Genomic DNA, 20,763 nt, shown 5'->3' on the forward strand with positions numbered 1-20,763 from the left:
ACGAAAACAGCCAGGAAATCCAGGAGCTGCTGGCAAAGAAGCGAGCTGCCCACCAGGCTCACCTTACAAAGCCGTCCTGTCCAGAGAAGAAACAAGCCTTCCGTCGCGCATGCAGCCATCTTCAGCGCAAACTCCGGGAGATCCAAAATGAGTGGTGGACTAGCCTCGCCAAACGAACACAGCTCAGCGCGGACATTGGCGACTTCAGGGGTTTCTACGAGGCTCTAAAGGCTGTGTACGGCCCCTCACCCCAAGTCCAAAGCCCGCTGCGCAGCTCAGACGGCAAAGTCCTCCTCAGCGACAAGATCTCCATCCTCAACCGATGGTCAGAACACTTCCAATCTCTTTTCAGTGCCAACCGCTCAGTCCAAGATTCCGCCCTGCTCCAGCTCCCTCAACAGCCCCTAAGGCTAGAGCTGGATGAGGTTCCCACCCTGGATGAGACATATAAGGCAATCGAACAACTGAAAAGTGGCAAAGCAGCAGGTATGGATGGAATCCCCCCAGAAGTCTGGAAGGCTGGCGGCAAAACTCTGCATGCCAAACTGCATGAGTTTTTCAAGCTTTGTTGGGACCAAGGTAAACTGCCTCAGGATCTTCGTGATGCCACCATCATCACCCTGTACAAAAACAAAGGCGAGAAATCAGACTGCTCAAACTACAGGGGAATCACGTTGCTCTCCATTGCAGGCAAAATCTTCGCTAGGATTCTACTAAATAGAATAATACCTAGTGTCGCCAAGAATATTCTCTCAGAATCACAGTGCGGCTTTCGCGCAAACAGAGGAACCACTGACATGGTCTTTGCCCTCAGACAGCTCCAAGAAAAGTGCAGAGAACAAAACAAAGGACTCTACATCACCTTTGTTGACCTCACCAAAGCCTTCGACACCGTGAGCAGGAAAGGGCTTTGGCAAATACTAGAGCGCATCGGATGTCCCCCAAAGTTCCTCAACATGATTATCCAACTGCACGAAAACCAACAAGGTCGGGTCAGATACAGCAATGAGCTCTCTGAACCCTTCTCCATTAACAATGGCGTGAAGCAAGGCTGTGTTCTCGCACCAACCCTCTTTTCAATCTTCTTCAGCATGATGCTGAACCAAGCCATGAAAGACCCCAACAATGAAGACGCTGTTTACATCCGGTACCGCACGGATGGCAGTCTCTTCAATCTGAGGCGCCTGCAAGCTCACACCAAGACACAAGAGAAACTTGTCCGTGAACTACTCTTTGCAGATGATGCCGCTTTAGTTGCCCATTCAGAGCCAGCTCTTCAGCGCTTGACGTCCTGCTTTGCGGAAACTGCCAAAATGTTTGGCCTGGAAGTCAGCCTGAAGAAAACTGAGGTCCTCCATCAGCCAGCTCCCCACCATGACTACCAGCCCCCCCACATCTCCATCGGGCACACAAAACTCAAAACGGTCAACCAGTTTACCTATCTCGGCTGCACCATTTCATCAGATGCAAGGATCGACAATGAGATAGACAACAGACTCACCAAGGCAAATAGCGCCTTTGGAAGACTACACAAAAGAGTCTGGAAAAACAACCAACTGAAAAACCTCACAAAGATAAGTGTATACAGAGCCGTTGTCATACCCACACTCCTGTTCGGCTCCGAATCATGGGTCCTCTACCGGCACCACCTACGGCTCCTAGAACGCTCCCACCAGCGTTGTCTCCGCTCCATCCTCAACATTCATTGGAGCGCTTTCATCCCTAACGTCGAAGTACTCGAGATGGCAGAGGTCGACAGCATCGAGTCCACACTGCTGAAGATCCAGCTGCGCTGGGTGGGTCACATCTCCAGAATGGAGGACCATCGCCTTCCCAAGATCGTGTTATATGGCGAGCTCTCCACTGGCCACCGTGACAGAGGTGCACCAAAGAAAAGGTACAAGGACTCCCTAAAGAAATCTCTTGGTGCCTGCCACATTGACCACCGCCAGTGGGCTGATAACGCCTCAAACCGTGCATCTTGGCGCCTCACAGTTTGGCGGGCAGCAACCTCCTTTGAAGAAGACCGCAGAGCCCACCTCACTGACAAAAGGCAAAGGAGGAAAAACCCAACACCCAACCCCAACCAACCAATTTTCCCTTGCAACCGCTGCAATCGTGTCTGCCTGTCCCGCATCGGACTTGTCAGCCACAAACGAGCCTGCAGCTGATGTGGACTTTTTACCCCCTCCATAAATCTTCGTCCGCGAAGCCAAGCCAAAGAAAAAGAAAAGATTAAAGCTTTCAATCATAAATCCAGTAGATGGCACTCTTTCATTAGACTTCTGTAAGTTGCTATCAATGCTAAATTATTATTCAATAATTTTCAAAATGATTCTTTTAGCAAGTCCACGAAGAATATTGGTGTATTTTTGGTTGATAGCATGTTGGAAGTAATTTTTCATATGATTTTAGGAAGAGAAGACTGAAGGATCATGTGCCTGTCCATATTGGTGGGACAGATGGAGAAAGTTTGTACCTTCAGGGTTTTGGGAGTCCATATAGAAGACCTCTCCTAGAGTCAGCACATCCAGGAACTATGAAGACAGTACTCTACTTTCTAAGAAGTCTAAAGAGATTTGGCATGTCTTCTACTGGTGCACTGTGGAAAGTATACTACTTCGTTGGATCTAGGGGTACAGTGCAAATTTTTAGGTGCTGGAGCTCACCAAAAATGATGACAAGGTCTTGCAAGACATGGCCTTTGTGGCTGCCATGCTGTATTTGGTGTTGTATAATTGACAGAGAACTATAAGACTACGATATAGGACGACCGGTCGTGGAATGAACAGGCATGTCCAGAATAGAAAACAGCATTTAATGGGGAGGATGGCAGCAGTCAAGTCCACTTTAGTGTTTCCCAGGCACTGGCACTGGCAGAGCAGTTCCAGCTGTGTGGAGAATTACGGGTCAGGAAGACAGCCATTGATGCTGCATTGAGTCGCCGCTACCCTGAGTGGGCCCACGAGGTGCCAGAGCTGTCCCAAAGCAGCCCAATGAGCACCTTAGTTGCATCACAGCCTGTTACGACCTCTTCTCACAGCTTCCTTAAGGTAGAAGATATTGAAGCCCAACTCTTCAAGGTTTATAGAAGTTTCTTTCCAACAGCTATCAGGCTCTTGCACCTTCCCCTCACTACACTTGGATATCACAAGCAAGCCTGCTTGTGGTATTATAATGGTATTATTTTTCTTGCACTAGTTACTATCTAACTTTTGTATTCATCTTGAATGTGTACACTATTGTATGCCTTTTTTTTAAGATCGTTGAAGCAAAAAAAATCATTGTACAATTTATTTGATAAAATTCATCATTATAAGTGTGGGAAAGAATTTGCCAGATGGACTAGTTTTTTAGAATGCAGGAAAATACAAGATTATGTACTCTGGAGGAATAAATGAAAAAGCACTGCTTTTGAAGTATTGTGCCCAGTGTTATTTGTTGTGCTTACAGACAGAGCTACATTGAGGACAGTGTAGAGTAGGTACAAGAGTTTAATTCCTGGGGTGATAGATTGAATTGTGAAGAAAGATCTTGAAATGTAAAGTGTCTGTACTTGATGGAGTATAAGCAATTCTGAGTGAGATTAACAAGCGCAGATACTGAGAGGTTGTTCCTACAATTGGGTGTATATTGTGAAGAGCATTTCAATTGTTCAAACAAATTCTGTCCCACTACAGAGGTCCCACTGACTTTTTTTGTAAAGCTGTCAAATCATAAAACCAGTGGAATTCAACCTTCAAATCAAAGGCAAAAAAAATAAATCATAAAACATGTCTCAAAAGCAATCTCGCTTTCTCAGGAACTGGGGAACACAATTTCAGAGTAAGGTTTTCCCATTTAAGATGAACTAATAATATATTTTAGCAGAATCAAGGTTCCAAAGCAGTCTGTACGTTCCCAGACTTAGAAATAACTACCACATTTTTTCTGAGTTTTTTCAGTTGAAACTTCCAAATGATGACAATTACCATCATTAAAGTTTCCCAAAGTTTAAAATCGAACAAACAGACAATAGTGCATAGACCACTTTGACAAGTTATTGAACTGAAGCTAATAGATTCAAAGTTAAATACCCTTTGGGATATTTGCACTTTACCAGCATCCCAAAGTAACACCAGGATATGGTTTTAATGCTTTGATTCACATAACAATACTCTGCATCCATCACATGTCAGAGATCGTTCTTCAAAATATGAAGTGTTTAAAAAAAAGTCCAGGTTATGGTCTTTTGGATTTTTTTTTAACCTTCGCAGTAAGACCACGGGTTTAGAAATTGCCAAATTGACTGGCTAGTAATAGACCATTTTCCCATTGGACAGCATCTGTGCAGCAACAGGAAACAGCACTGACTATCTTGATATTAACTCAACAATCTGTTTTTACTGTATTAGCTATGTTTTTACTATATTAAAACATCCCTGTACCCCAGACCATCTATAAATGACAGCCAGTGATTAGTTTTCAGTGAAAGAAGAAAATATCAATAATTCAGAGAATCTTTATTATTGCAAAAAAGATAAAATGTAACATTTACAGATACATGCACAGGTACAATATTTATGTAAGTAATGTACAAACTTAATGTGCAGACACAGCTCAAGACTGTGTAAATGCATAAAAATATTGATAAAGGTACATATCTAGACCTTAAACAGCAGCTAAGTACCAAGATATCCCAGAATACAGGCATATGATTGCTTGCTGAACATGTATGGCATATGCTACTTTAGTAGCAATCATGAGAAGGAAACAGTATGTACAAGACCACACCTTGAAACTTTGTTGCATAAAGATCCAGGATTGAAATCACTGAGGCCGCTACAAGTATGTGCATCGCCACAGCAGATGAATTTTCATGGATGTACGTTGTGGTTAGTGACATCCTGCAACATCTACATTCCAACAACCATGGAAAGTTACCAAATGTCACCTGCAAAAGAGAAAATTAAAGTCATTCATTTTGACACTAAATTATCAGACAGATTAGGCTGAATGTACCACTTATGAAGTGGACTTATTTAATACTCAATCACAGCATCAATGTCCCAAAGAGATAGTTCATGCTTCTCTTTAAAATGATGTATAGTGGAGGAGGTATAGTGGACTCCTACAAGTCTAAGTTCTTCAGCCTTATTTGCTGTGATCTACCAAAATGTGAGTGATACCATTATGCAAAATGCTTTCTGTGGTCCCTTCAATACCGTACAAATGATTGTTTTCTTTTAAATTTGGACTATTCAAGTCAGGACACATTACAAAATAATTTTATGTTTGGTAAATATGTCAAGTAGCTTAATAGGAGAGAAAAACACCCCTGCATCTAATATGGGATCAACGTGTAAAAAGGGTTCACATTAAAAAAAAATTTGCCTCATATTTTTCTGTAAGGAATGTGTCCACTCCATAATGTATGCCATAACATAACATAACAATTTACAGCACGGAAACAGGCCATTAGGCCCTTCTAGTCCGCACCGAACCAAACACCCCTCTCTAGTCCCACTTCCCTGCACAATGCCCATAACCCTCCATCTTCTTCTCATCCATATATCTGTCCAACCTTTTCTTAAATAATACAATTGACTCCGCCACCACTATTTCTCCCGGAAGATCATTCCACACGTCTACCACTCTCTGAGTAAAGAAGTTCCCCCTCATGTTACCTCTAAACCTCTGCCCCTTAATTCTTAACTCATGTCCTCTTGTTTTAATCTTTCCTCCTCTTAACGGAAATAGTCTATCCACATCCACTCTGTCTATCCCTTTTATAATCTTAAATACTTCTATCAAATCCCCTCTCAACCTTCTACGCTCCAAAGAATAAAGACCTAATCTGTCCAATCTCTCCCTATACTCTAGATGCTTAAACCCAGGTAACATTCTGGTAAACCTTCTCTGCACTCTCTCCACTCTGTTTATATCCTTCCTATAATTAGGCGACCAGAACTGCACACAGAACTCCAAATTAGGCCGCACCAATTCAAAGAACTTACAGGGAAGCACAAAAGTTAATTTTCAGTTAGTTAAACTTAGAAAACTTGTGTTGACTTTAAAAGTTGAAAAGTTCTTTGAGCAGTCTGTTAGCATTTTTTCTTCTGATGGATTTTGTTCAAGGTTAGTGAGCCGTTTACCAGAAATGGATCTTTAAATATTTACCAAAATTTCTGTTTGCCAATCTGCCCTGCTATCTGACTTTAAACATGCATCTAATGTGCCAGAAAACACTTTGCCATTATTAAGGGGACTGCATTCTACATTTAAAATACTAACTCAATCAGGAGGGCATTCAGCCCATCAGATCCATGAAGAACAACCCCATTTTCACTGAAACTTGTTCTCTTTGACATTCCAGCCAACTTCTCTTTGATTCATTTGCCACCCATCTATAGTTGGAGTAATTTACAGTAGCCAATTAACCTGGTAGCATGTCTCACCTGGGAGGAAGGCAGAACACCCAGTGGTAACCTACATAGTCACAGGCAGAACATGTGTGAACTCAAGAACTTAAATTCCTGGGTGTCAACATTTCCTAGGATCTGTCCTGGAACCTCCATGTTGATGCAATCATGAAGATTTGGTATGTCACTGAAGAATCTCAAAAACCTTTACAGGTAAAAGCATTCTGGCACCAATTCTCAGGACGAGAAAAAACTCCAGAGGGTGGTTAACTCAGCCTGCGGCATCACAGGAACCAGACTTCACACCATCAAGGACATCGACATAAGGCAGTGTCTTAAAAGAGCAGCCTCAATCCTCAAAACCCCCATCACCCAGGCCATACCCTCTTCACTCTGCTACCATTGGGAAGGAGGTACAGAGCCTAAAGACGAGCACTCAGCAGCACAGAGACAGCTTCTTCCCCACTGCCATCAGATTCCTGAATGATCAATGAACCAAAGACACTGCCTTACTTTTCGTGCACTGCTCTTTTTATTTTTTATAATATATTAGTGTTATAAGATGGCTCATAATATGAATGTTTGTACTCCTGATGCTGCCGCAAAACAGTGAATTATGTGACTTGTTCGTGACAATAAATTCTGATTCCACATGGACAGCACCCAAAGTTGGAGGAATGATGAGACAGCAATACCAAATGCTGGCAAATAGTGCTTGCTGCATCACATTTACTACCTTATGTAGTGATATATATTTGAGAAAGAAAGAAAGGAATTACACTGCACAATCATTTTTGATTAGCGAATAATAAAACTTCTTTGGAAAAGTTCAAATTTTGTAAACATGCCAATTCATTCTCATCCAAGGAGAATGTTGATAATTTTGATTGTTTTCCAATTTTATTTTATTCATTTGATTTGATGATAATTTCCTACAAGCCCAGTTGAGCTCTGAAGTCATGAAGATCAAATATTAACTGACAACTTTATAGATAGTTAGGTAATGAAGTTAAGACAGACTTATCCCAATGACTCTGTTCTGTAGATTTTATCATTTTCTCAATATATAATGATGTTTCTGAGGATTGAGTCTAGATTGGGAAAATTTCCCTTTCAGGAGTCTCAATGTTTTGATGGGCGAAAAGTTTGGCATGGACACAGTGGGCTGAAGGGCCCATTTCTGTACTATACAACTCTATGACTCTAAACCACAACAGTCCCAAAAAAAAAGGCTCTGAGCAGCACAGAGCATTGCAAATGATCAGTCTCCCTGATGTTCTTTGAAGGTCAGCTGAGCCAAATGTATAGTAACAATTATCAAAACTATCAACCCACTCATAAAAATGGAAGAGGTAATAAAAATTATCAAAATATTAAAACATAATACATTAGTAAAGTGTATTTAGTTAATTAAATTTACTTGGAAGTTACTAATTTCCTGTTCAACTGAACTGTTACGGAGTCCAGGGGACCCCAAAAATGTAAGGGATCAAACAAGGGTTAAGTAAGAATGGATTGTGAGGAGTCAAACAAGGGCTAAGTAAGAATGAATTATGATGGGTTAAGCAAATATAATAAAATAGGGGTCTTCAAGAACAGGATAGCAAGTAAATAGATTTAGCAAGTCCTGGGGGTTGATTAATGAGTAAGAACAAAGACATGACACTTCCTGATAAACAAGTTTGCAGAAAGGCACATAAACTGATAAGAAGTTAGAATACACATAAACCAATCCAGGAGGCAGAAGAATGTTAAGGGGGAAGGTACCTCTGTACTGAAATGGAATGTATAAAAAGTTGGGTAAGCCCCAGTATCTGTGTGTATTCCCAGGGTAAGGGGAAGCACCCAACTTTGCATTGTTGCAAAATTATAATAAATGTTCTTTGTTCTCAATTTTTGTCTCGAGTGAAATCTGTGAAGGCACCTCTGCTTCTCACAACTTGGGGACTCGTCCGGGATCGCACTCCCTCCACTGACAGAGCACCTGACGACGGGAATAGGTGCACCCCGGCTGATTCAGCTGGACTCCCGGATGACGGGTAGCTGATCAGTGGATGAAGCGAGTGATATCCGAAAAGAGGCATTGAGAACAAACGACGGGAGGACATTAAGGAAGCGCGCTAGGAATAGCTACTAGATTCCGATAAGAGGAATTTTATTTTCCTGCCAACGGAAAGGGAGCCCGGAGAATATGGGAGGAAGAAGTAGCAAGGGGAAAAAAATCCTAAAGAAGTATGGGAGGATAAAATACCAAAACATAGTCCGTTAGGACTAATGTTATCCAATTGGGTGCAGGAAAAACCTGTGAGAAGGATAAGCAGACCATGGTCAGGTATTGTTGTCAGGAATGGGTTAAGAATCCGATAAAAGGGAGTTCGGTATATTGGCCAAAGTTCGAATCCGACGAGGACTGGATGTGTCAGGCATTGAACATCTGGTTCTACCAAAATCAAGGAGACAATACCGAGAGTAGGGATATGCAGCCTGTTGGCTTAGTGGATCGTCTAATCAGATGATTTTAGACGAGAAGAAACTTAGAAACAAGAAGGATGAGGAAACTTCTGCCCCCGAAATAAAGGGATGGGATGTGTTACATTCCCTTCCTCCACCATATGTTTCCCCTGTGCTGGCTCCCATTCCCTCCCTCCCTCCTATGCTTTACCCTTCTTTACCTTCCCTTCCTCCTCCACAGTTAAAGAAAGGAGAAAGTAGGGGTGGTATAAGGACTCGCTCACAGAGTGGAAGATTACCGTCTCAATTGAAACGAGAGGGAGGAGACTTTGATTGTGAGGGTCATTCAGAAGAACAGTATGAGGCCCTTCGGGAGGAAGGGGCTGGACTCAATCAATCTCCCAGAAGGCAGGAATCTAACCATCATAGAGGAGATAAGCCAGAAACTAACTGGATGAGACTTTTACGGGAGGTTCCCTTGGGAGGGGATGGAGGGGGTCTCAGATTTGTAAACGTGCCTTTGACTAGTACTGAGGTGCGCAATTTTAAAAAGGAAATGACCTCTCTGGTAGAAGACCCTCAGGGATGTGCAGAACAATTAGATCAATTTTTGGGGCCTAATATATATACCTGGGATGAATTAATGACTATCTTTAAGGTTCTATTTACTTTGGATGAACGTGGAATGATCTGCCAGGCAGGGATCAGAGTCTGAGATAGGGAACACCAAGTGGGGCCAGGGGCGATACCTGGAGAAGCTAAATTTCCCCTGGTGAACCCAAATTGGGATAAGACTAATAATGATGGTCGCACGCGAATGGATGAGTTCAGGGTTAATCTAATAAAAGGGATGAAGGTGTCTGTTCCAAGAGGACAGAACTTTAAGAAGGCATTTGAGGTTCCCCAAGGTCCCGAGGAGACCCCCCCTCTGCATTTCTGACTAGATTACGTGCGGCCATACAACAATATGGGGGGGTTGGATATAGAATTCCCAGCAGGTGAACAGTTGGTATTGACGGGTTTTGTTACTAATTCAGCTCCAGATATCAGGAAGAAATTACAAAAGACGGAGAATTGGCATGAGCAGGGACTATCACAGCTTTTGCAGGTCGCACAAAGGGAATATGTCCAGAGGTCTGAAAAAAAAAACAGAAAGGAAAGGCTAAGATTTTGAGGCAGGCAGTAAAGGAAATTGTGGATGGAAAGTAAGGAAGTGTTAGGAACCGTGTGTTGGCTCCTGGATGTTGGGAGGAGCGCCGGGAGTGGGGAAGTAGAGACCAGAGTAGAGGAAGGGGTAGAGGAGAATTCTGGGGATGGCGACCGTTCCCGGGACCCCGTGGAGACCCTGGCAGAAATTGGGAGACAGGAGCATTAGTTTGCTATTATTGTAAAAAGGAGGGACACTTTAAGAGGGAATGCCCGATGCGGGCCAGGGAGACGCGATCTTACGCATTGATGAAGGCAGATTATGAATGGGGGGGGGGGTCATGGTTCTCAGCCAATGCATACCGTGGGGCTGCACAGAGAACCATTGGTAAATTTAAGCGTAGGACCCCACGATGACAAAATGACTTTCCTAGTAGACTCCGAGGCAGCCCAGTCTAGTATTTTACGATGGCCCGAGGGTGTTACTACAAAAGGGACGGTGATGATTTCAGGGGTGGGGGGGGGGGGGGAGAGATTTTGCGGTCCCTAAATTAAAGAATGTAAAGATACAAATGGGAGGAAAAATTGTAACAGAGGATATTTTACTAATTCCCCAAGCTGGGGTTTGCTTGTTGGGACGTGATTTACAGGACCAATTGGCTATCTGTACCAGACCACAGGGATCAGGTTATCGGGGTTCAATTTTATGTGCTGACGGAGGAGGATCGGGGACTAATAAATCCTAGGGTATGGGTGAAAAGAGGCAATAGAGGAGGGTTAGATGTTCCTCCCCTGCAAGTTACTCTAAAGGACCCCGACCAGGTAGTTCGATGAAAACAGTATCTGATTCCTATGGCTGGTCGAAAGGGGCTGCAGCCAGTAATTTACCAATTGGTGATAGACGGTATACTCGAACCCTGCATGTCACCCTTTAATACTCCAATTCTACCTGCCCAAATACCAGACGGAACATACCGATTAGTACAGGATTTGTGAGAGTTAAACAAAATTATTCTCACCCGTTATCCAGTTGTACCTAACCCTTACACGTTGATGGGTAAGATTGACCCCCATAGTAAGTGGTTCAGTGTAATTGATCTCAAAGATGCCTTCTGAACCTACCCTTTGGCAATGGACAGTAGGGACATGTTTGCATTGGGTATATGTAAAATCCCTTCACAGGACGGAAAAATCAATACCGGTGGATGGTCCTTCCCCAGGGTTTTATGGAATCACCAAATTTGTTTGGCCAAGTTTTGGAACAGGTACTAGATGAGGCCCCTTGGAGAGAGGATTGACAATTATTACAATATGTTGATGATTTATTAATCACGGGGGAAATGTATGATTCGGTTAAACAATACACTGTTGATTTATTGAATTTTCTAGGGAATAAGGGTCTTAGAGTGAATGAATCGAAGTTGCAATTTGTTCAATCCGAGGTTAAATACTTAGGTCATCTAGTTAGTCAAGGAATTAGGAAAATAAGTCCAGAGAGAATACACGGTATTTTGCAGGTCCCGCTTCCAAAGAATGCCCAAGAACTTAGGAAATTCCTTGGTTTGGTGGGATACTGTAGAATTTGGATTGAGAATTATTCTAGCCTGATCAAATTTCTTTATGATAAACTTGCGACTCTAGGGGGTGAAACTGTTGTCTGGGCGGAGGAGGAGATTAAAGATTTTGCCATGGTGAAACAGCGTCTTACTAGTGCCCTGGTTTTGGCCTTACCTGACCTAAATAAGCCATTTGACCTATATACCAATACGAAAGACGGCTATGGGAGTATTAACACAAGAGCAGGCAGGCTTTAGACAACCAGTTGCCTTTCTATCAAAGATTTTAGATCCTGTTTGTTGTGGTTGGTGAGAATGTGTGCAAGCAATTGCAGCCACTGCCATTCTAGTAGAGGAAGGACGCAAAATTACGTTTGGTGCCCTGATGACAGTTCACACCCCTCACACAGTCCACACCATTTTCTTACAACGTGCCGGAAGGTGGCTTACCGATTCCAGAATTTTGAAGTATGAAGCAATCCTTATGGATATGGATGATTTGACATTGGTTACAAATAAAGATCAGAATCCAGCCGCCTTCTTGGTTTCTCCAGACTCTGATACGGTCCCCAATGATTTAGAGCATGTATGCTTAGAAGTGATTGATTTACAGACTAAAATTAGAGGTGATTTAAGCAACGGACCTTTACGAGAGGGTGAAAGATGGTTTATTGATGGGTCTTCCCGCTGCATTGATGGCATTCGTTACAGCGGGTATAGTGTAGTAGACGGGAATGAAGGAGTTGTGATTGAGGCCGGTCATCTCCCCGGTACTTGGTCGGCCCAATCCTGTGAATTGTATGCCCTCTGTAGAGCTCTCCAGGGTCTAGAGGGAAAGTTGGGGACAATCTATACCGACTCCAAGTATGCTTTTGGTGTAGTACACACCTTCGGAAAGATTTGGAAAGAGCGGGGAATGATAACCGGGAAAGGACAAAAGTTGATCCATGAGAACTTAATTGTTCAATCCCTAGATGCTCTTACGTTACCTGAGGAGATAGCTGTAGTCCATGTACGAGGCCATCAAATTATTGAGAATTCTGAAGCCCAGGGTAACAGATGGGCACATGAAGCTGCCAAACAGGCTGCACTAACAAAAATAATAGAGATGCAACTGTTACTCCCCAATCCACATGAGATTCAAAAGACCCATCTTTTCACAGGAGGAGGAGATTTATATGAAAGACCAGGGAATGCGTCAAACTGCAGATGGGTTATGGTGGACGGCAGAGGGACGCCAAGTCCTGAATAAGGCCTTGGCTCGTCAAATTATTGATCAGCTCCACCAGCAGACACACTGGGGAACGCAGGCACTTGTTGACGCCTTTGTACAGTCCTTTAATTGTTCTGGAATATACACCTTAGCCAAACAAAGATCTCGGGGATGTCCAATTTGTCAGCGAGTGAATAAGAAAGTAATGCGCCATGTAATGCCTGGGGGTCACGATATGGCCGTACGCCCGTTTCAACGAATACAGATTGACTTCATGGAATTGCCCAAGATAGGGGTCTATAAATATCTCCTAGTGATGGTAGATCATTTTACTCGATGGGTTGAGGCTTTCCAAACCCCTAATGATCATGCTAACACCATTATTCGGATATTACTAGAGGCTATTATTCCGCGTTACGGCATTGTGCAAACCATTGACTCAGATCAAGGTACACATTTTACCTCTCAGGTACTCCAAGGGGTGTGTAAAATCTTGGGAATAGATTGGCAGTTACACATGGCACCTCCAGAGTTCAGGCCGTGTCGAGCAGATGAATCAGACCCTGAAAAATTAACTCATTCGACTTCATGAGGAAATTGGCCTCTCCTGGATTAAATGCTTACCCCTAGCTTTAATCAGGATTCGCACAGCTCCTCGTAAGGACCTTCCTATCTCACCATATGAGATGATGTTTGGTCTTCCCTACATGGGCTTCCACACCGATTCCCCTATCCCTGAGGCTAATGACCAATATATATCTAAATATTTACAGGGGCTTTCCACTTCTTTGTATGACTTAAAACAGAAGGGATTATTAGCTCAAACCCCACCCTTGGACTATCCCATTCATTCCATTAAAGCTGGTGATTGGGTATATGTAAAAGCGTGGCAAGACCATAAACTAGAACCTATATGGAACGGCCCTTATTGTGTACTTTTGATTACAGACACTGCAGTACGAACAAAAGAAAAGGGATAGACTCACGTGCAATGCGTTAAGCGCGCTAATCCACAGACTAAAGATGTTGATAATATCCTCTCCACCTGGCATGCAGTCTCACATCCTTCTGGTCTGAAAGTCACGCTCCGCCGACAAAAATTTTTATAATGTTACTTTAACTATTTGCGGTATTGTTTTCCTGCTGGTTCCCAATTTTTGGGAAACCACCCAATTGTACACAATGTATTAAGTCCTCCTGGAATAGGGGCAGCATAGGTGATAGTTACTTTGAAGAATGGACAAGTTTACCTTTAGAATGCAGACAGGGCACAGGTATAAAGTGCATTCACAGTGGGGTACCTTATTTATTATGGTTTAATTTAGGATCCCAACATGGACCAGGGAAGCAGAACTGTCCTAGGGGAGTGGATTGGGTTTGTGTCCCGGCCTCTACGGGTATTAAAAAGACAAGTGCCAAAAATATGGTACAAAGAAGATGGTGGGAAAATTATAAGCAGAATATTAGTCAGGGAGTAGGAATAAAGGGGATATATATGCTAATGCTCACAGACAAGCTGCTACTCTCCAGTTAAGTGACAATAAGTGGGTAGATTTAAGTCAAGAACAGCTGACTTGCTGGGGTTGAAGAATTGTTGGATTTGCGGAGGCCCAACCAAAGATGGTACCTGGCCCTGGCAAGGTGAGCCTTTGGATATATGGGAACTTCTACGCTTTAATGGTACAACGAATAAAATTGAACGCCTCCCCCCCAAACTTGGCATCTTGCAAATCATCCATTGGGTGACGAATGCATTCGGAAGGCTAAAGGCCGTCACTATAAGGGGGGTTCCACTTGTAAACGGCTTAAGCTGCTCGAGAATACTACAGCTGTTTGGCATCCCGCAACACCTACCTGGTATTTCTCTATGGAAAACGATTCGGATTGTGTGTCTTTTGAGAGTATCAATGACACCAGTGACATATGGAACTGTTCAGGTAAAAACGCTTACTGGGGCATCCCCTCACTTCGGCAGAACTGGAACCAGACTATCCCACATGGACACGCACCAGAGGGTTTATATTGGATTTGTGGGAATATGGCTTGTACCTTTTTAGAACCTGATTGGAGCGGCACTTGTTGTATTGGAATCATTCAACCTCAATTTGTTTTACTGCCTTTGCATGCCGACCACCACCTTTCCACCAAGCTATATATGCGCCTAATCCCACAATCCCCTCAGGATACTCACCCAAAGAAAGAACTTAAATTGGAAATTAGGGTGAAGACTGGCCCCTGAACGTATTATTTCACATTATGGCCCTGCTACTTGGGCCCAGGATGGATCATGGGGATATCGAACCCCCATTTATATACTAAATCGCTTGATCAGACTCCATGCAGTTTTGGAAATTATCACCAACCAGACAACGACGGCCTTAGATTTATTGGCTGATGAGCAGCAACAGATACGTGCTACAGCTTATCAAAATCGCCTGGCCCTCGATTACTTGTTGGCTGCTGAGGGTGGAGTCTGTGGAAAATTAAACCTTACCAATTGTTGCTTGAAGATTGATGACAATGGCCAGGTGGTTAAAAAAAAAAAATTTCTTCAGGAATTCGAAAACATCCTTGGTCCGGTATATGGTGGACTAAAGTTTTTACTGGCGACTGGAGCTGGATACACACGGCCCTTATAGCGGCTGGGCTTTTTATTTTAGCCCTCATAATTATTCCCTGCCTAATGCCTTGTGTGCAGTGTTTAATTCAATGGGCCCTTCGCCAGGTCACTGCAACCCAAATGATGTATGCTTCCCAAACTCCGTTTGATGATGCTGAGGCCGCAGTTCGTTTACTCACTCGCTGGGAAAAGGACCAAGCTTAAAAGAATACTGCCCGAATGGGGGTTTACTAAGCATAGCTAAAGAAAAAGGGTGGATTGTAAGGGATCAAACAAGGTTAAGTAAGAATGGATTGTGAGGAGTCAAACAAGGGCTATGTAAGAATGAATTATGATGGGTTAAACAAGGGTTAAGCAAGTATAATAAAATAGGGGTCTTCAAAAACAGGATAGCAAGTAAATAGATTTAGCATGTCCTGGGGGTTGATCAATGAGTAAGAACAAAGACATGACACTTCCTGATAAACAAGTCTGCAGAAAGGCACATAAACTGATAAGAAGTTAGAATACACGCAGGCCACCGTGACAGAGGTGCACCAAAGAGGTACAAGGACTGCCTAAAGAAATCTCTTGGTGCCTGCCACATTGACCACTGCCAGTGGGCTGATATCACCTCAAACCGTGCATCTTGGCGCCTCACAGTTCGGCGGGCAGCAACCTCCTTTGAAGAAGACCGCAGAGCCCACCTCACTGACAAAAGACAAAGGAGGAAAAACCCAACACCCAACCCCAACCAACCAATTTTCCCTTGCAACCGCTGCAACCGTGTCTGCCTGTCCCGCATCGGACTTGTCAGCTACAAACGAGTCTGCAGCTGATGTGGACATTACCCCTCCATAAATCTTCGTCCGCAAAGCCAAGCCAAAGAAAAGGCAGAATTACCTAATGGTAAACCAATCCAGGAGGCAGAAGAATGTTAAGGGGGAAGGTACCTCTGTACTGAAATGGAATGTATAAAAAGTTGGGTAAGCCCCAGTATCTGTGTGTATTCCCATGGTAAGGGGAAGCTCCCAACTTTGCATTGTTGTAAAATTATAATGTATGTTCTTTGTTCTCAATTTTTGTCTCGAGTGAAATCTGTGAAGGCACCTCTGCTTCTCACAAAAACAAGCAGCAATGGATATTCATAACACACATTTACTTAAACAAATGTAGTTTTTAATTATATTTCAAAAAGAAAACAGAATTAGACTTTAACTTACTTAACCCACTTAACTAACCTACCTAACTACTCAATCCCCCCTCTAACACTAAGTGCAGGTGTGTGTGTAATGTAAATTTAAGATTAGAAAATTTCTTTGATCACAGTCCAATCTCACTGGTTGCAGGCAATTCTTGCTCTGTGCACAGAAGTTAGCATTAACAAAGTTCACCAGTCTTTGGTGCTTAACAGGCAAAAGGGTTACCACTCAGGAGGATTCTTGCTGGTTTTGGAGAGATTCCTTTTCCAGGACATCCACAACTGATTCCTTCTCAATTAGTCTTGCTGACGAAACTTGCCCCCTTCAGAGTTCTCCAGATGAACCTCTTTCTTTCAGGTCACCTTTCACACTGCCAGCCTTCACCTTCGACCAGGCAGCCTTCCAAAGTTTGCCAGCTTTGTCCTTCTGGAAATGATTTCTTGTCTCCTCTCTCTCTCTCTGTGTATCACATCCTCCCTCTCTGAGAGCAAAACAGTTCTCCTCTGCCTGCAAAGATCACATGCTCCAAGGCAAGCTGCTGTGGATACTTTGTTGCCTTCTGTAAAAAGCATTCTGCAAAAGTCCTGCAAATATTCTGTGTTTTAAAATGTGTGTGTGCAAACTGCTCTAGCAGTTCCTCCCAAACCACCTCTAAATACTTTGTCACAGAACCTTCCGCTTGAATGTGGAGGAAATATAGATTTTTGCAGTGAAGTTCAGAGTTGTTGGCCAGTGATGGTGGCAATCAACTACATGGAAATTAGGGACTTCCATGTTTGCATAAGCTTGCATGCAAGTCCTGCACTGCTGCAGCCATAGAGCAAAAAGCTCTGCTCGGTGTACAAATGTGGGCTTTTTAATAAAAATCTGGAATGAATTTATTTTACCATCTTTATTGCTATAAATTATACAACTGAAAATTACAATTGAAAGATGCTGAAATCTGCAGCAAAAATAAACAAACTGCTGGAGGAATCAACACCATCGGTGGGAGAAAAACAATGGGGTTTTGAGCCAGAAACCTTCAAACTTAAAAATTTAATCTGGATGAACATTTCCCTTGAAGTTTGTTATCTGAGATAAATATTCAAGGGAAACGTTAAATTTTCAGTCTTGATGATAGTTCTGACTTGAAATGTCAACCATTCCTTTACTCCCACTGATGCCGCTCAACCTGGTGGTTCCCCTTATTGTGGGTTAAACGTTGCATCAAGAAGAAACTGGAAAATCAAGTGTTTTAAAAAATACATTCCTCAAGCCATTCTTTACCTGAATCTTTTTCAGAAATAGGAGGTTCAGTAATAAGCAAATGAGATCTTGTGGATGGTCTTCTGGTAGAAGATTGGCATGTTGTGTGGAGTGGAGTCTGAAACAGCAATACTATAATTATATAATGCTTTCAAAACATTGTTAAGTGCTTGAGACATTGCCTTTAACAGAAACGTTATCAAATGTTACAGAGCACATGAGGAAATATTAATAGATGCCCAATAATTTCAAAAAGAGGCAAGTTTTAAAAGTGGTGGAGTTCCAAAGTCTCGACTCAAAGTTTTACATATGCTGTTTTGTTGGGTTGAATTTAGCAAACACAGTGAAGAAGAGTGAAAAGATTTGAATCAAATTAGGAAAAGAGCAACAACGCTCTAATTTATGAAAGCTGGAAAATGGGAGACCATTCAGAAGAGAATTACAACAATTATATCTGGTGGTAACACTGGCACACAAGTTTCTGAGGCATTGGAAGAGCCAGGCATTACTATTGTAATGCAAGTTGACCTTAGTAAAATAGGATGTCAAGATTGCAATGGTCCCCTAAATATGATGAAGAAACTCAGCAGGTCAAACAGTGTCCTTTGTGTTTTTACTTCAACCACGGCGTCTACAGATTTTCTTGTTTTACTATTAGGATTGGTTATCAGACAAAAGAACATGGCAAAAATCAGAGAAAAATAATTGGATATTAGGAGGATTAAATGAAATGCTGTGGATGAGTTGAAAGTTGTCAGTATATATGCAAAATGAAAAGCAAAAAAAATTCTGAGAATATGAAATATATAAGAAGAAGCTGGGGATGCTCAGAAGGTCAGACAACATCTGTGCAGAGAGGAATGGAGTTAATAATTCAAGTTGATGACCCTGAAGCTGTTTTTCTCTCTCCACAGATGCTGCCTGACCTGCTGAATATCCCCAGCATTTTCTTCTTTATTGCTTATTTTCAGAACTTTCTTTTGCATACAATCTGACAACTTCCAACTTTTATTACAATTCTGTTAGGAAATGGAAAACAATGTTGTTTCTTATGAAGATATTTTAAGTCAGAAATGTTTAGGTCTTCTTATGTAAAATTAACTTTATTTGCATCAGTATCATATTGTGTATTTTTAAGTTGGAATACACAAAGGTTCTCCACACTTGTCAGGAAGGCTGAGAAGACTGAAGCATGCAAGGATAATACAATGTCAAACTTCTATAGGAGCTCTATTGAGTGTGTCCTGGCCAGCTGCATCACAGTGTGGTATGTTTGCTGCAGAGAAATGGATCAGAGGTAAATTCATAGGACCAGAGAGAATCACTGGAGTCTCCCTCCCACCACCCCCCCTACCCCCCTCATCGGTGTGATCTACCGGGATCATTGACTGAAGAGGGTGCACAAAACCTTTGAGGAGCCCTTCCACCCTGCACACAGCATCTTTCAGCTGCTCCTATTGGGGAAGAGATACAGGAGTATCAGAGCCAGCACCACCGGGGTGAGGAACAGTTTCTTTCCACGGGCAGTGAGAATGCTAAACGCCCTAAGGAATTGCTCACACTAACCTTTCGATACTCTAATTTGTACAAAAGAATATTGTTATAGATTTAATACTTGTCCTGCATATGTAGTATTTGTCTGCAAGCGTGTTGTGTCTGAATGTATGTCTGCATGTTTTTGCATCAAGGACTGGAAAAAACTGTTTCATTAGGTTCTACTTGTACATTCAGATGACAATAAACTGACTTGTTTTCTCTAAGAATATCAAACATTGTTCAGATTTATCCAGCCTTTCATTTGCTTTGCTCTGTAAAATGTCCCAGGCTTCAGTAAGCTGATAATTAAGTTTTTGACTAATATCATTGAACCATTGAACATTACAGCACAAAAACAGGCCCCTTTGGCCCTTCTAATCTGTGCTGAACCAATTTTTTTGCCTTGCCCCACTGACCTGCACCCAGTCCTCATACCTCTCCCATCCATGAACCTGTCCAAATTCTTCTTAAATGTTAAAATTGATCCTGCATTCACCACCTCAGTTGGCAGCTCGTTCCACACTCCCACCACTCTCTTATGTGAAGAAGATACTCCTTGTGCTCCCGGAAAGTGGTGTCACAGGTCGATAGGGTTGTAAAGAAAACTTTCGGCATACTGGCCTTAATAAATCAAAGTATTGAGTACAGGAGCTGAGATGTTATGGTAAAGTTGTTTAAGACATTTGTGAGGCCATTTTTGGAGTATTTGGTGCAGTTTTGGTCACCTAACTATAGGAAAGATATCAATAAGTTTGAAAGAGTGCAGAGAAGATTTATAAGGATGTTGCCTGGACTTCAGGAACTGAGTGACAGGGAAAGGTTAAGCAGCTAAGGACTTTATTCCCTGAAGCATTAAAGAATGAGGGGGAGATTTGATAGAGGTAATTAAAATTATGAGGGAAATAGAGTAAAAGTGGATGGGCTTCTTCCTCTGAGGGTATGTGAGATACAAATCAGAGGATATGGGTTAAGGGTGAATAGGGAAAAGTTTAGGGGAAACTTTGGAGGGGGGTAACTTCTTCACACAGAGAGTGGTAGGAGTGTGGAACGAGCTGCCAGCTGAAATGTGTGGGCTCAAATTTAACATTTAAGAAGAATTTGGACAGGTACATGGATAGGAGGGCTTTTGACTGGGTGCAGGTCAGTGGAACTAAGGAGAATAATAGATCAGTACAGACTAGAAGGGCCTATTTCTGTTCTGTAATGATCTATGATTCATGTTCCACTTCACATTTTAATATAACTTTTGCAACCACTTTTAAGTCAAGTAAATTGTAATAGTGGCTAAAGGTCTGAAAACAAATGCAAATATAGTAACTGATAAAGCCCTGCATCAGGTCATCAAAAACACCAGCCTCAGAAGTGAAGTGAAAATTTAAACCAATTTGTATTGGCAAATTAGTCTTTCACA

General features: G+C 42.4%; 1 protein-coding gene across 1 annotated transcript in view; it reads right to left on the minus strand.

Moving 5' to 3' along the window:
- Window positions 1-4,487: 4,487 nt before the first annotated feature.
- LOC138737080 (centriolin-like) overlaps window positions 4,488-20,763 on the minus strand; it is a 17,925-nt gene continuing 1,649 nt past the window's right edge. Inside the window, exon 4 of the mRNA XM_069887554.1 lies at window positions 4,488-4,933. Within this exon, the coding sequence (XP_069743655.1) occupies window positions 4,730-4,933 (204 nt within the window). The 3' untranslated portion in view covers window positions 4,488-4,729. The remainder of the gene's footprint in view (window positions 4,934-20,763) is intronic.

The sequence above is a fragment of the Narcine bancroftii genome, chromosome 1 (assembly GCF_036971445.1).
Source record: "Narcine bancroftii isolate sNarBan1 chromosome 1, sNarBan1.hap1, whole genome shotgun sequence".
In the NCBI taxonomy this organism is placed as follows: domain Eukaryota; kingdom Metazoa; phylum Chordata; class Chondrichthyes; order Torpediniformes; family Narcinidae; genus Narcine; species Narcine bancroftii.